The 13099-nt window shown below is 34.7% G+C and overlaps 2 protein-coding genes across 2 annotated transcripts in view; one reads left to right on the top strand and one right to left on the bottom strand.

Annotated features, from left to right (window-relative positions):
* Nucleotides 1-405: 405 nt before the first annotated feature.
* ASPA (aspartoacylase) lies at nt 406-10327 on the top strand. Its single transcript, XM_009945789.2, has 7 exons — nt 406-434; nt 2141-2403; nt 4793-4988; nt 6146-6239; nt 7026-7133; nt 8048-8157; nt 8681-10327. Exons 2-7 carry the CDS (start codon nt 2165-2167, stop codon nt 8873-8875), a joined length of 942 nt encoding a protein of 313 aa, XP_009944091.2. The 5' UTR covers nt 406-434; nt 2141-2164; the 3' UTR covers nt 8876-10327.
* TRPV3 (transient receptor potential cation channel subfamily V member 3) overlaps nt 10305-13099 on the bottom strand; it is a 23281-nt gene continuing 20486 nt past the window's right edge. The window contains exon 18 of the mRNA XM_009945787.2: nt 10305-12438. Within this exon, the coding sequence (XP_009944089.1) occupies nt 12344-12438 (95 nt within the window). The 3' untranslated portion in view covers nt 10305-12343. The remainder of the gene's footprint in view (nt 12439-13099) is intronic.

Here is a 13099-nt window from a genome sequence, read left to right as displayed (position 1 = left end):
GACTTCATTCCATTTACATTTAATTACTGCATACGTTTTTCAGCTTGTGGCATACGTTCGAATCCTTCAGATGCACTACCAGATATTTGCATGTACTACATAAAAAAAAATCTGAATTCTTAATCAACTACATATGATCCTGCATAATTTTGCATGGTGTGAGTATTGGCAAAGCACAAGGAATAAGGGATTGGTCCTGGTGTTTAATTCAGAAGAGTGAAAGCTTTTGAAGTGTTTGCATTTATGCCCCAACTTTGTGTGTGCTTGTAATGTCCCGGGAGACCAGGAGTTAAAAGCTGCCTGGAAGTTAAGTTGCTCTAAGGGTATAAAAGCAGCCTCCATAGCTTTAGTTCCCAAACTCATGTTTGGAAATGCACTGTGTGTGTCCTAAGAAAGCTCTTCTTAGGAGACAAATTTCTTGCACGCCCAATGAGGTAAGTGCCCAGACGCTCTCTGTGTTTCATTCAGCGTTTCGCGAGGAACTGCAACCCTTACAGTGCCACCAGCAACAAAAGACAAGCTATATCTACGAGCAGTGCGGGCTTGTGTTTTGCCATTTGCTCTTCAGGCTGCTCTGGCGTTTCAGTTCAGCAAACCAAGATTCAGAGCGTGAGTCATTTTTTCAGGCAGGGCGTAAATAGCCATTTTGGCACCACCGCTGAAGAGACTGGGGTCAAAGGACAGTACAGACTGTCCAGTGCTGTAAAATACAACTTTACTGCTGTGTTTAATCAATTACTGACTACGATTAAATATCTGACAGCTCGTAAGTACAGCAGTAATACAGTTGAGTGTTTAAGTAAACAGTCTCTCTGTATTAACTTGCTGTAAGGTTCAGCATATCTGTATGCATAAACTGAAACACAGCGAGCAACTTCTGTAGGAAACGTATCCCTGGCAGAACTTGTCTAGCTAAGTCCTCTGTTTGGCTTGCTTTTCATAAGCCTGCAGTCTGTCAGTCTGGGTTACGAAGCCTCTCCCAGGTACTAGCCAAATACTCCCTCAGTCACTGCAGTATAATCTTAATAAAAAGAAATTATTCAAGAAACATTCTTTATTCCCTTGCAATGTAACATTTTTTATATTTATATCATGTGTCGGATACTAATTGCAAATACTTCTGTCAGTTACAGCTGTAAAACGTATTGTCTGTTATTAAGACCTTTTATTCTATATGTTTTGATGCTCATGATGGAAGTTACGGCTGCTCTTTGGCTTAAGTTTCAGAAGCCTGTCCAAATGCTTTTGGAAATGGAAGAAGTCAAGTTGTTGACTAAGTTTGGGTTTTTTTTTTGGGGGGGGGGGGGAACACGCCTATTGTCCCATTGTGGTCTATATCTGTCTCCTTTTTAATAAGGGATGGCACAAGTTAGAAGGGTCGTCACTGGCAAAGTTGTTTCAATGTGTTAGAGGTCTGTGCTAGCAGATCCCGAGATAGAACTAGAGCCAGGAATACTCTGTCAGTCATGGATAAATTAATTTCAGCTAGTGTTCCTTCTAGTCACTATTCTTCAGTTCTTATAAAACAAAAAAGGTCATACAAGCAACAACATGCTTTGAGGAACTCAGCTGTTCTTGTTTTTTTAGATGAAAGCACTTGATGTTTCAGCATTATGTGTTGATCTAGAGCCAAGATATGATTCATATTTCACTGTTTTTGCTCACTTTAAATCATTCTGCCCTTGTATACTGGAACGTTTATGTAACTTCAAACATACATGAGTATACTTGTTACACCTAGTTTGCAATGCAAAAATGTCAGAGATATTTAAGTGCATTATTAAAGTTTACAGTAAAAAAGTCTTTTAATACTATCACTAGTACAAGATTTACCTGTATGTCATATATTAATACAGATTGCCTAGAGAAGTTGACTTTTGAACTGTGTAACAGTAGTATTAACAGACTTGGAGGTATTACTAAACATGGTAAATGAAGGGGAGGGCTCCTCGAGAGGGAGGAGTGTCAGGTTAGCAACTCCCCGCCTCGCAACGGGAGTCAAAAACTGCTAGAGAAATGTTAGCTCACACTCATTCACATCTGACATAAAGAGGCTTAAAGAAGTTCCTATTAAAAAGAATTTGGGGGTTTTTTGGAGACCAAAGTTTTACTTTATCATTATCTTCTGTTTTGCTTTCAGCAATTCTTAGAGCTGCTGAAAAGCATGACTTCCTCTTCTGTTGTTGACAAACCTCCGGTAAGACGGGTTGCTATCTTCGGGGGAACTCATGGCAATGAGTTATCAGGGGTATTTTTGGTCAAGCACTGGCAAGAGCACGGAGCTGAGATTCAGAGAACAGGGATGGAAGTGAAACCATTTCTTACCAACCCAAGAGCTGTGAAGAAGTGTACTAGATACATTGACTGTGATCTGAACCGTGTTTTTGACCCTGATAATCTTGGGTAAGAATAGTTGTACTTTCTGCTGTTTTACTTTTCTGTTTTTTAAAATTGTAAGGAGCTTCCTTTCCAAATTAAAGTGTTAACAGAAGTTCCACTACTATTTTAACTGTGCAGTCACATAACTGAAGTTACTGACCTTTAACCCAAAAAGAATAAATTGCATGAGTGTTAAGAGATTCATTTTAAAACTGTTGCTAGTAGAATGAGTCTCAAACCAACACATAATCTTAAGCATTTTAAGTTACTATTAGATTAGGTGCATTTGTTTAAACTTAAGAATTGCTGTTCTGAGTTGTAAAGTAATTATTTCTCACACATTGTCTTGTGCAATTCAGCTTTGGAGCCTTTCTGAATACAATTATATTTGCAAGAAGATAGCAGATAAAAGCATTTTAAACGCAAACATCTGAGTATCTGAAAGAATGGCATACAAGTCAGGGAAGTGTATTTAATTTGAGTTATATATAGTAAAAGATGAAAACTTGAAATTAGCTAAGTTAGAAATAATATATTCTATGACAAAATGATAGCCAAAAACTCCCAATAATTTAACTGACTCATTATTTTAGAAGAAACACAATCTATAATTACTGTAAAATAGTAAATGATTTTACATTTTAAATAGGATTTTATGTTTCTCTGCTTTTGAGACATACATCCCAGAGGTGTACTTTGCTGTATAAACATTCTTATGCTTGGTATAGTTGCATGCTAAACAGGTAATTATGTTTCAGAAAGGTCTTAATGGTAAAGGTGACTATCACTGAAAGAAATATGTATCACATATTTTGTAAGCACGGTTATTCTTACCTGGCACGTCTTTTCATCTTAGAATTTTGTTGTTGATTATTTTATATAAGATAAACAGACTTTTTAACACGTAAGTGTTGAGGCCAAGGACAAACGTATGAAAAAAAAAGTGCTTTTGTTTGTTTTCAGCTGCTTTGAACAGAGAACACTTGAAAAAATAGCAGATTAAGACACCTGCAGGCTGATCTTCATTTTTCAACTGATATTCCTCAGTAAATCCTATTAAGTTGCCCAGTCCTGTTACAACACTACTGACTGTCTGGAATACCTTCCCCTGATCCCTTTAAGTGTAGACCCTTCAAGATTACAAATGATTGTACAAAATAAGAAAAAGGAGAGTGAAATCCTGATACTACTGAAAGTAATGGTGAAAATCCCATTGGCTTCGAGAAGAAGTATTGACTTAAGAGTCTTATGTGAAGAAACCTTGAATTTCAAAGACAGAACTAAAAAATACAAAGGTAGATGATGTGATACACGCAATCATAAAAATAGAAAATGGAGCTTGAGGGGCTCATGTAAAAATTCTAATTCACCTTACATCCCACCAGTAGATCAACTGCATGTAAACATTCCTAACTTGGCATTTCTAATACTCCAGCAGTGGCAATCCCATAATTTTCCTCAGCAACCTTTTCTGATGCTTAAATATCCATGCAGTTAGTAAGGTGTTTTGTTAGCATTTAACAAAACTTTCTTTATGCAACTTAATACCCATATTTCCTACAAAATTGAAATATTACAAAGCTTGAGCTGTATTGAGAACAAACAGTGAATTTAGTGCAAAAGGTGTTAGGTGTGTCTATATTGTACTTGGGTAGTATCCCAAGCCTATCATCAAAACCCCATTTGCTGTCTATGCAGAAACAAGTCTGAACCTACAGCAGCTTTGTACACTGTTAATATGTAATATATCGGTTTCCTACAGAACGCTTATACAGACAGAGAGCAGATCTCAGACCTTTCCCTAGGCTAAGACCATTTTTTTTAAGTGTAGTACAGACATAGTCACCTGAGATTACAAGTATTGAAACTTGACAGGAATAGATTTGAGGTAGCAAAATCTTCTGTGAGTTTCGAGGGTCGGAAGGGCTCAAAACAATAGACTGAAAGTCTGATCAGAATATGAAAAGACAAGAAATAAAGTGAGTTACAAAAGACCTTGCAACTGATACCGAAGGCAAATGGGCATGGACCGATACCTGAAGGCCATCTTCAGCAGGAGGTGGATCCTGTCTTGAAGTAGTTTAAGTTGTTGAAAAATTTTGAGTTAGTTTTCTGCATAGGGGAAAATTTTGCGATGTAAAGAAATAAGAGAAGTAAATAGTCCTCAGCTAAAATAGGATTGAAAAATTCTTGCTACCCTTCTGCACAAGATACATAATAGTAAGACCTGTTTAACAATCACACTTGCTTTTTTCAAGCACAAATTCACAAGTTCTTAACAGTTTGGTAAATTAAATAGGTGATTCCAACTCCAGTCAGTTATGGAATTAGTAAAAAGAAAAGGGTATACATATTTTGTTTACTGCAAAGCCATGGAATGAGTTTACTAATTTCTTTGTACTGATATTAACAGAAGGACAGTGGTGGAAGATATTCCATATGAAGTGAGAAGGGCTCAGGAAATCAATCAGATATTTGGTCCAAAGGGTAGTGATGATGCGTATGACCTTATTTTTGACCTTCACAACACCACTTCTAACATGGGTGGTACCCTTATTCTTGAAAACTCCAGGGATGACTTTACAATTCAAATGTTTCATTATATCAAGGTAAAACTAATTTAAATGAACTATTAAAATAGATTATTAGTTGTAATGTTGTACTACTATATATTATTTTGTAGTTTCTTTAAATATACTATTTTTTATTCTGCAAAACTGTTTAAATAATCACTCATAGGTTGGGGGGTTTTTAATCAGAGATAATTAATAATTTGATTATAATATCAGGTAATTCAGATTTGAACTCATCATAATCTTCATATATTAAAATAAGTGTTAGTAAGACTGATGGGCTTAGAATACCATCTATGAAAATGAATGCAATTTAATCTGCTTTCACACTGATCTGTCAAGAACTTGGCTAGATTTGGGTCACATGCTAAATGGTTAAACATTAATTTTCTGAAATAAAGACACAGCAAAAATAATGGAACTCAGTAATGACAAATGTTCCCTTCATCAGTATTTATAAGAATAGTGATATGTCTTTGGAAGCTCTTTGATTCTCCTGTTCCTGAAACTGATAAGTATTGGTAGAGTGAGGTTTGCAAAGTGCTGGCTTAAGTGTAATCTGGTTGAAGTACTAGTGATCTTGACAATAGCTGATGAAATTGAGATTAGGCCAACAGTGTGGAATTTTTTTTTTTTTTTTTTTGCTTTAGAAACAAGGTATATTTTAAACATTTGATTTTTTTAATTACATGTATCACATTTAAATGTTTGTAAAATATTTGAAGATATAGAAAGCTTATGACTAAAATTATACGAAGAGTAGAGGCCTGAAATAGGTTTCTGTGTCAAAAAAAGAGGTTAAAATAAGGTTTAATTCACAATCTATGTCTGCATAAGAAAATCTAGGTCTAACAAAAAATAGTTGAAATCTGCTTAATGATATTTTGATTCTAAGTTTTGGAACACTGATGAGTAGATTTTCCTTCCTATTCACAATTTAAGACTAGAACTGTGTTCAGTTAGATCAGGAGACAGCAAAGTTCAGTGGAACATGCTTGGCATGAGTTAATGGAAAGGAGACCAACAAATAAAGCTTTGTACGTTTTCTAAAGATGTCCTACTTCTTTGAGGGCCATGAAATAAAGGAAACATTTTGAAGATGTTGTGTAAATCACTTCTGCATCAGTAATCTTTTGTGGCACAACATTTTAAAATATTTGCATAACAAAGAAATTTTTAAACAATCTTCACAGAACGCTGTGGCTCCAGAACGCTGTCCTGTTTTGCTGATTGAACATCCTAGCTTGAAATATGCAACAACTCGATCTGTAGCAAAACATCCTGTTGGTAAATATGAAAAATAAAGACGATTTTAACCCACCATAAATTATTTTAAAATATGCGTGTTTCCAGATCTATTAATTTCATTATGTTATACAGAGTATTCTTGTCACCAGTAACTATTTGTTTGACAATATATTTACCAAATCAAATGTATATGTCTTCTTTTGAAGAGTTCAGATTTATACTTGGCTTACAAAATACAGAAACCAGATGGAAATTCTTAAACTCAGTTAACCCACTGTTTGCAGAAAATATTTATAATATACGAGGATAAGGAAGAAGTAACAGCTTCAGAAAAGAAATGTTTACTTTCTCTAAATAAGCCTTGGCTGAAATGTTGGTTGCTAGCCAAGGAGGGGAAAAGAGATGATGTGATATAGGAAAGGAGAAATTATGTTCTGCATGGAACTGGTAAACTTCCTCATTTCTGTAATCAAAACCATAACTATAGGGAAAAAATATTATTTGTTTGCTTTTCATATTAAAAAATTAGTTCTCTAAAATGCAGCATGGAAAGGTAGGATTAGAAAAAGGATAAGAGAAATGAATATACATTGGGACCCTTTCTCTTATCCTAGTAGCACACTCAAAAATGTACATGTGGTTCTTTAAACTGATCCTGACTGGTGAGCCAAATTTTCTGCTTGGCTCACAAAATCACGTAACACTGTACTTTAAAATTCCTCTTAAACATAAAACACAGACTCAGTCAGACATCTGTTTTCGCCTTGTCGTCTAAGCATGTAATATAGTATGACTCTATTAATTCTCTCCCTCATCTGCAAACAGGTGTGGAGGTTGGTCCTCAGCCACAAGGTGTTGTTAGAGCTGATACTTTGGACAAAATGAGGAAGATTGTCAAACACGGCCTTGATTTTGTGCAACTTTTTAATGAAGGTAGAGTATGTAATGAGAGAATATAGCCGCCCCAAGTCATGTCAGTGGACTATTTCAGGAGAAAATTTTTTAAAAGAATAGGTTGGGCTGGAACATTTAAACAGGTAAAATGGGGGTGGGGTTGTTCTGTACACCACTTAAGTATGGCATCTGAAAGAATTCCTGTGTAGCTCCTTAAGGGTATTTCCTCTTTCTGACAGTTCAGTAAGTATACTTGATCTTAATCTTACAGTTGCTTTAAGAATCTGAAATACTAGCTAATAAAATTTGTATAGTAGTATGTACATGAAGAACATACAATAAATTAATAACTAAGAAAGACATATTTATGTGCCTTCTGCGCATTGCTATCTAAAACTAACGTCAATAAATTTTGTAAGATTTTGTTATATCTGTGTATACCTATGTACTATCTAAAATACATACTGACAAAAATAATGTTTAAAATTCTTTTAGAGTACATTTTGTCAGTGGGCTTTTTTTGGAAGTAGAAGGAAAAGCACACAGCTGTGCATGTCAATCTCCATTATTGTGCTGGAATAGTAAAGATTAAATAGCACAGATACCATTCTGGGTTGCGCAGCGCTATCAAACACAGGCCTTTCATTTATTTCTTCATCCACAAAATATATCTTTTTAGGTATTCAGTGAGAAGTCACATTTCAGCACCAAATTTAGATCTGGGCTTCATATGCTACAATACCTGACTGGATCATCTTTCTGCAACTGAGCTTCAAGGAGACAAAAATTCTGCAGCTAGACATTTTTATGACATATGAGCTAATCATTAGTGTGTAAACTTTGATGAGGTACAACCTAATGATTTAAGACATTCTAAAAAGAATAAATAATGCATTGTTCTTTTTAAACAGCAGTTGTTCATTTTGACATTAAATCACATTTATTCTTTCTAGGAAAGGAGTTTCCACCGTGTACAATTGAGGTTTTTAAAATAATGGAGAAAGTAGATTATCCCAGGAATAAGAATGATGAAGTTACTGCTATTATTCACCCTAAACTGCAGGTAAATACTAAAACAGTTTCCATTTATGACATTTTATAAGTATTCCTGTGTTGCTTCTGCTACTCTGTAGTATATTTTAATAGTAAGTACTTAAAATGCTGATATTGCCGATAGGTCTATTGAAAACTTTAGACCTTTCCTATCACTAAGGTCATACAGTATGTCAGTAACTGACTTGGCAATCGCTGAATCTAAAAACACTTTTGATAAAAATTACAAGCTATCCTATTGTCTTTTTTTCTACAATATAAAACTAATTTTGAATTCTAAAATGAAGGCCTGTTTTTAATCAATTATGAGCATATGCAGTTTCCTTTTAGTTCATCTTTACCAGTGAATTCTATACAAGCCTGAAAACAAGGGCCGGGCACCTGAAATTATGAATGGAAGTTTAAAAGGAGTTATTTCTACAGCTTTTTCCATGAACGGCAGAGAATATAATTATTGAACATAAACTCAGAAATCACACGAAATATACAAAAACTTGAAAGTAAGTATATTCTATTTATTTTCTTTCTCTAAGGATCAAGACTGGCAGCCACTGAACAACGGTGATCCTCTATTTTTGACTCTTGATGGAGAAGTAATTGCATATAAAGGGGACTGTACAGTCTATCCAACATTTATTAATGAAGCCGCTTATTATGAAAAGAAACAAGCCTTTGTAAAAACAGTAAAAATGAAACTCACTGCAAAACACATCAGATCCTCCTCTTAGACCAGAACACTTCTTAAAAACTTACTACAGATTTTCCACACAAAAAGTGGATTTCTTCTCCGAGAAATCCAGTGTCATTCAGTAGTAATTCATATAATAAATGCAGAATCTAATTTTAAATTGTAATTTAATTAACATTGCTGAGCACTTTTAAGATGAAATATAGTGTCATAATGCTAATTATGACTACTGTTTACTTGTTCTAATAGATTACTACAGATGCAAAGAATAAATACTATTTTTATGAAGTTTTAGTTCACACTATATAAAATGATTAAACAATGTACCACATATGGGTTAGTGGCTATAAAACTTATATCCAGTGTTGTATAGAAAGATGCTCATTCACAAAACTACATCATATAAAAAAAAAATCACAGCATTTCCACTTTATAAACCCAAACCTCCAATAACCAACTCTTTTTCAAGTGGGGTGATCCTTGAAACTAATTCCTCAGATAAACATACAAAATATGAGGCAAAGGAAAAGCTATGGAGAAAGAAAGAGTGAGGGTATGAATACTGAAATTCTTCTGTAGTATTTGCATATGTGACTAACCCCTAGTGTGATGAAGTGGAAGCATTAAGGTTTGTTTTGTTTTTATACTTATGAAGATATAAAATAAGCTAAAAACGTACCATTTCTGAGAAAAATACACTAACATGAAATGTAAAGCTTTTTAAATTTAAAGTGTTACAAGATTAATTCAAGCTGTTGCTGATTTAACATGAATTTAAAGACAAAATGTTGAATTTAGAAATTATCTAGTAGTCAGAAACATACTGGAGCAATACTCAAATTCTGGAAAAAGATGTGCTTAACCCATGAAAACTTTTGAAGAAAGTTTCTTTTGCAATGGAGACAAGAGAAGTTCATAGTTTTATAACTTTCTAGGTGTATCCACCTACTCCTTATAACATTTCCTAAATCAAATTTTAATCAACTGTTGTACCCCAAAAGTTTTCAATGAGGAAGGCAAGATTAGGTAAGTACTCAGGTTTTGATGAAGAGCAATGCACAAATCATACCTGAGTATTTCAGAATGGAAATTAAGAAGAATTCCATCTGGGGAGACTTCTCAGAATTTTGAGACTGACTTGTTCTGTATTTGTAGAAAGCAAGCCTGTCATAAGTAGCTGAAAAAGAGAAGAAAATGGGGATTCAATTAATTTTCTAAAGTTGTTAACATATTTGACAATAATTGGGGACAGAGAAAACATTAAGAACTTTGCATAAAGATACAATAATTAGCTATTTACTGAAAGATTCATTGTCTAGATTACCCCCAAATGATATCTTCTGAAAAGTGATGTCTTCCTTATTTACTACTAAGCCAAAATCCTATTTTCCTTCCTTTGTGTAACTCCTATGGCAATAAAATAAAAACACAAGACAGCATTTATTGAATTACAAGTTTTATTCCTTTAATTTAAATAAACATTGTATAAAAAGTACAGAATTATCTGCTCTAGTCATTACTCATAGTGTTCTTGATAAGAGTCTTGAGATAGGAGACAGCACGTGTGATCTGGCAGGGCTCTGTGTCCACAAAAGAAGGGTATTTTCTCAGCGAAGTACTTTTAGAAACGACCTCCCAGCTTCTTCGTCAGTTTTATCATACAATTTTGTACCTGGACATTGGCACAGCTCATTCCTTATGTTTTTTTGTGCCTTCCCTGTTTTATGGCCGCACCTACAGCAGAGATATCTAAACTTGTCTTCAGTGACAAGGCTACCCATAGCAACAGGGAATAGAAGTGCAGGCTAGTTTATTCTGATTCCTGAGTGTATGTGAAGAGGTTTGGGTTTTTTTTGTACAAGAACTGGCACTCAAAAGAATCCAAGTGGAACTGCATAGTCCTAATGCAATATTCTTTGTTGGCAGTTTCAATGCAAAATTGAGTAGTGAAGATGAAAAATTCCAAGACCACAGGAATTTTTTTTTTCTCATACTCACATGTCCTAAGGCGGCCAAACAATACTCAGATATTATATCAGTCTTTTAATACACATAAATGTCCGTCCCCTCAAATTCCTATGCCCTGTAAAAAAGTAACTGAAGATTTCAATTTGATCCCGTCCATCCAGGCCATACATGGTAGGAAATGCAGGATACAGCATCTACAGAAGACCGGTCGGGTAGCGAGAACAATATTCACCATCCCTGCAGATAGCTTTGCACAGTCCTTTCCGCTGGAGAGTTCCCTCACACTCGCTTCTGTGTTAAGAAAGTCTTTTGGATCATTTTGCCCACAGCAGGCTTAGCTGTAAGAATCCAGTGCAATTCATATTATCGTCCAAACACAGAACAGAATTCACCCAAGTCTTTCCTAAACAGCACCTTTAAAACATGCACCAAATGAATACATACGATGAAAACCCCTGACACTGAAGACACAATGTATTAATTGAGATTTAAAAGTACATACAACAAATATTTTTATACATACACACATAAAAAAACCTAAAAATATAATTCATAGTACTAGGTCATCACAGGTAGTGAAATAAAAAGTGCTACAGAAATGCATTACATAGTCCTCTGAATATAAAAAAGGTTTAGAAGTCTGCAGTTGCATTGCATTTATCTTATTTTGTTCATTTTTGAGACGACATACCAACTTCTTATCTTCCTGAAGTCATTGAATACAGAAATTACTTTTAAACCAGAAGAACTTCCAATGTGATAATTTATTTTAGGCAGCAAGATGCAGCAGCATGGAAAAGCTGAGTAGGAAAAGTAAAGATGTTGTGACTGGAGCAAACTCAAAAATATTCTCCATCATGAATTATATTTCTGCCCTATTTTTTAATGAGAAAGCATATATATATATAATAATAAATAAAAAGCATAAACACCACATTATACCCTAGGGTTTACACACAGAAAAACAGATCAGGCAAAGCTAACGAGACCTGAAGAGGCTTTCTCCAACTTGTGGAATCAAGCCTCAGTAACACTGACAGTCAGTAAAAAAAGCTTCAAATGTATCCAGAACATTGTTATTTCAAAATCATATACTTCATTTAGTAGTCTTCAGAATTGAAATGCCTTTCTGTTCTCCACGACAAGAACTTCACTTTTTGTAGTGTACAAAATGTTTCTCATGAGTTAGAGATTCCAAAAGACAGCAGATTGGGATCACGATGATCTTAGTTTTCCACAAAAGGAAGAAATATCTCACATTTGACCTTTTTTATCCAGTAAAATGTCTGGAGCCAAGTTTGTGTAGCGTCACGCAAACTTGGACAGCAACGCTTTTCAAGAGGCTCAAAACTGAACCAGTGAAATAGTCTACTTTGTTTTAGCTAAGCTGCCCTGATTGAATGGGTTAAAGTCATCAGACCATGTCACTGAAAGTTTGTCTTCCAGCTGGTTACAGCTGTCCAAAATATCAACAAAGCTTTCAGCATCCACTGCTGATGCTTTTAACCTTCAGAACGACCACATATCAAATACAGCACAGCTAAACCGAAGTTTCAGGCAAATCATCCATTTCTTCAAACGTATTCAGGGTGTTTTTGCTATTAGTTCTTGAATTATCTTGAATTTTGCTTGGATCTGCAAGAAAATGCATTATAAACAAAACAGGATATGGCAGAAACTGTAAATGCAAGATCAAATTTTGCACATCTATTTTTTGTTAAAAACCATGCATTTATTTAAATAGCCAGTCATCAGTTTACTACCATATCTTATACAGAATTTTTTTCTGTTGCCCCTTTTCGTTATACCTGAGATCATTCTTCTAAGCAATATAAATGCTAATTGACTCAAGAACAAACTTCAGAACAAGTCTCTCAGATCCTCATATGCCCCTAACAAACTCAGATGCCTGCTGCCAGGAGGACATCTGACACTTCAAAGTTAGGTCATTTCTCTATTACACTTCCAACACTGTCAGGAGATGGGTACCTTGAATTTCCTGGTCAACAGCCACGAGGAGCAGTTTGTCATCCAATATATATTGCAAGACAAATTTGAATGTTCCAGGGTTAAAACCAGCAGACTATTGTACTGACAGGTAGAATCAGTCTGATTTCTTGCAATCCTATATTGAAGGACTAAATGTACTTTATGACAACTTTTTCAAAATAATATTTTCTGTCTTTTAAAAAGCTCTCTGGCCTTATACCATTCAAATGCCGTAAGAGAATGTAAAACTTAGATCAAGCATAACTGTTTAGAGAAAAATAAAGAAAAGGTAAGACCACCATGGTTT

The sequence above is a fragment of the Opisthocomus hoazin genome, chromosome 20 (assembly GCF_030867145.1).
Source record: "Opisthocomus hoazin isolate bOpiHoa1 chromosome 20, bOpiHoa1.hap1, whole genome shotgun sequence".
NCBI lineage: Eukaryota > Metazoa > Chordata > Aves > Opisthocomiformes > Opisthocomidae > Opisthocomus > Opisthocomus hoazin.
This window is presented reverse-complemented; position numbering and strand designations above follow the sequence as displayed.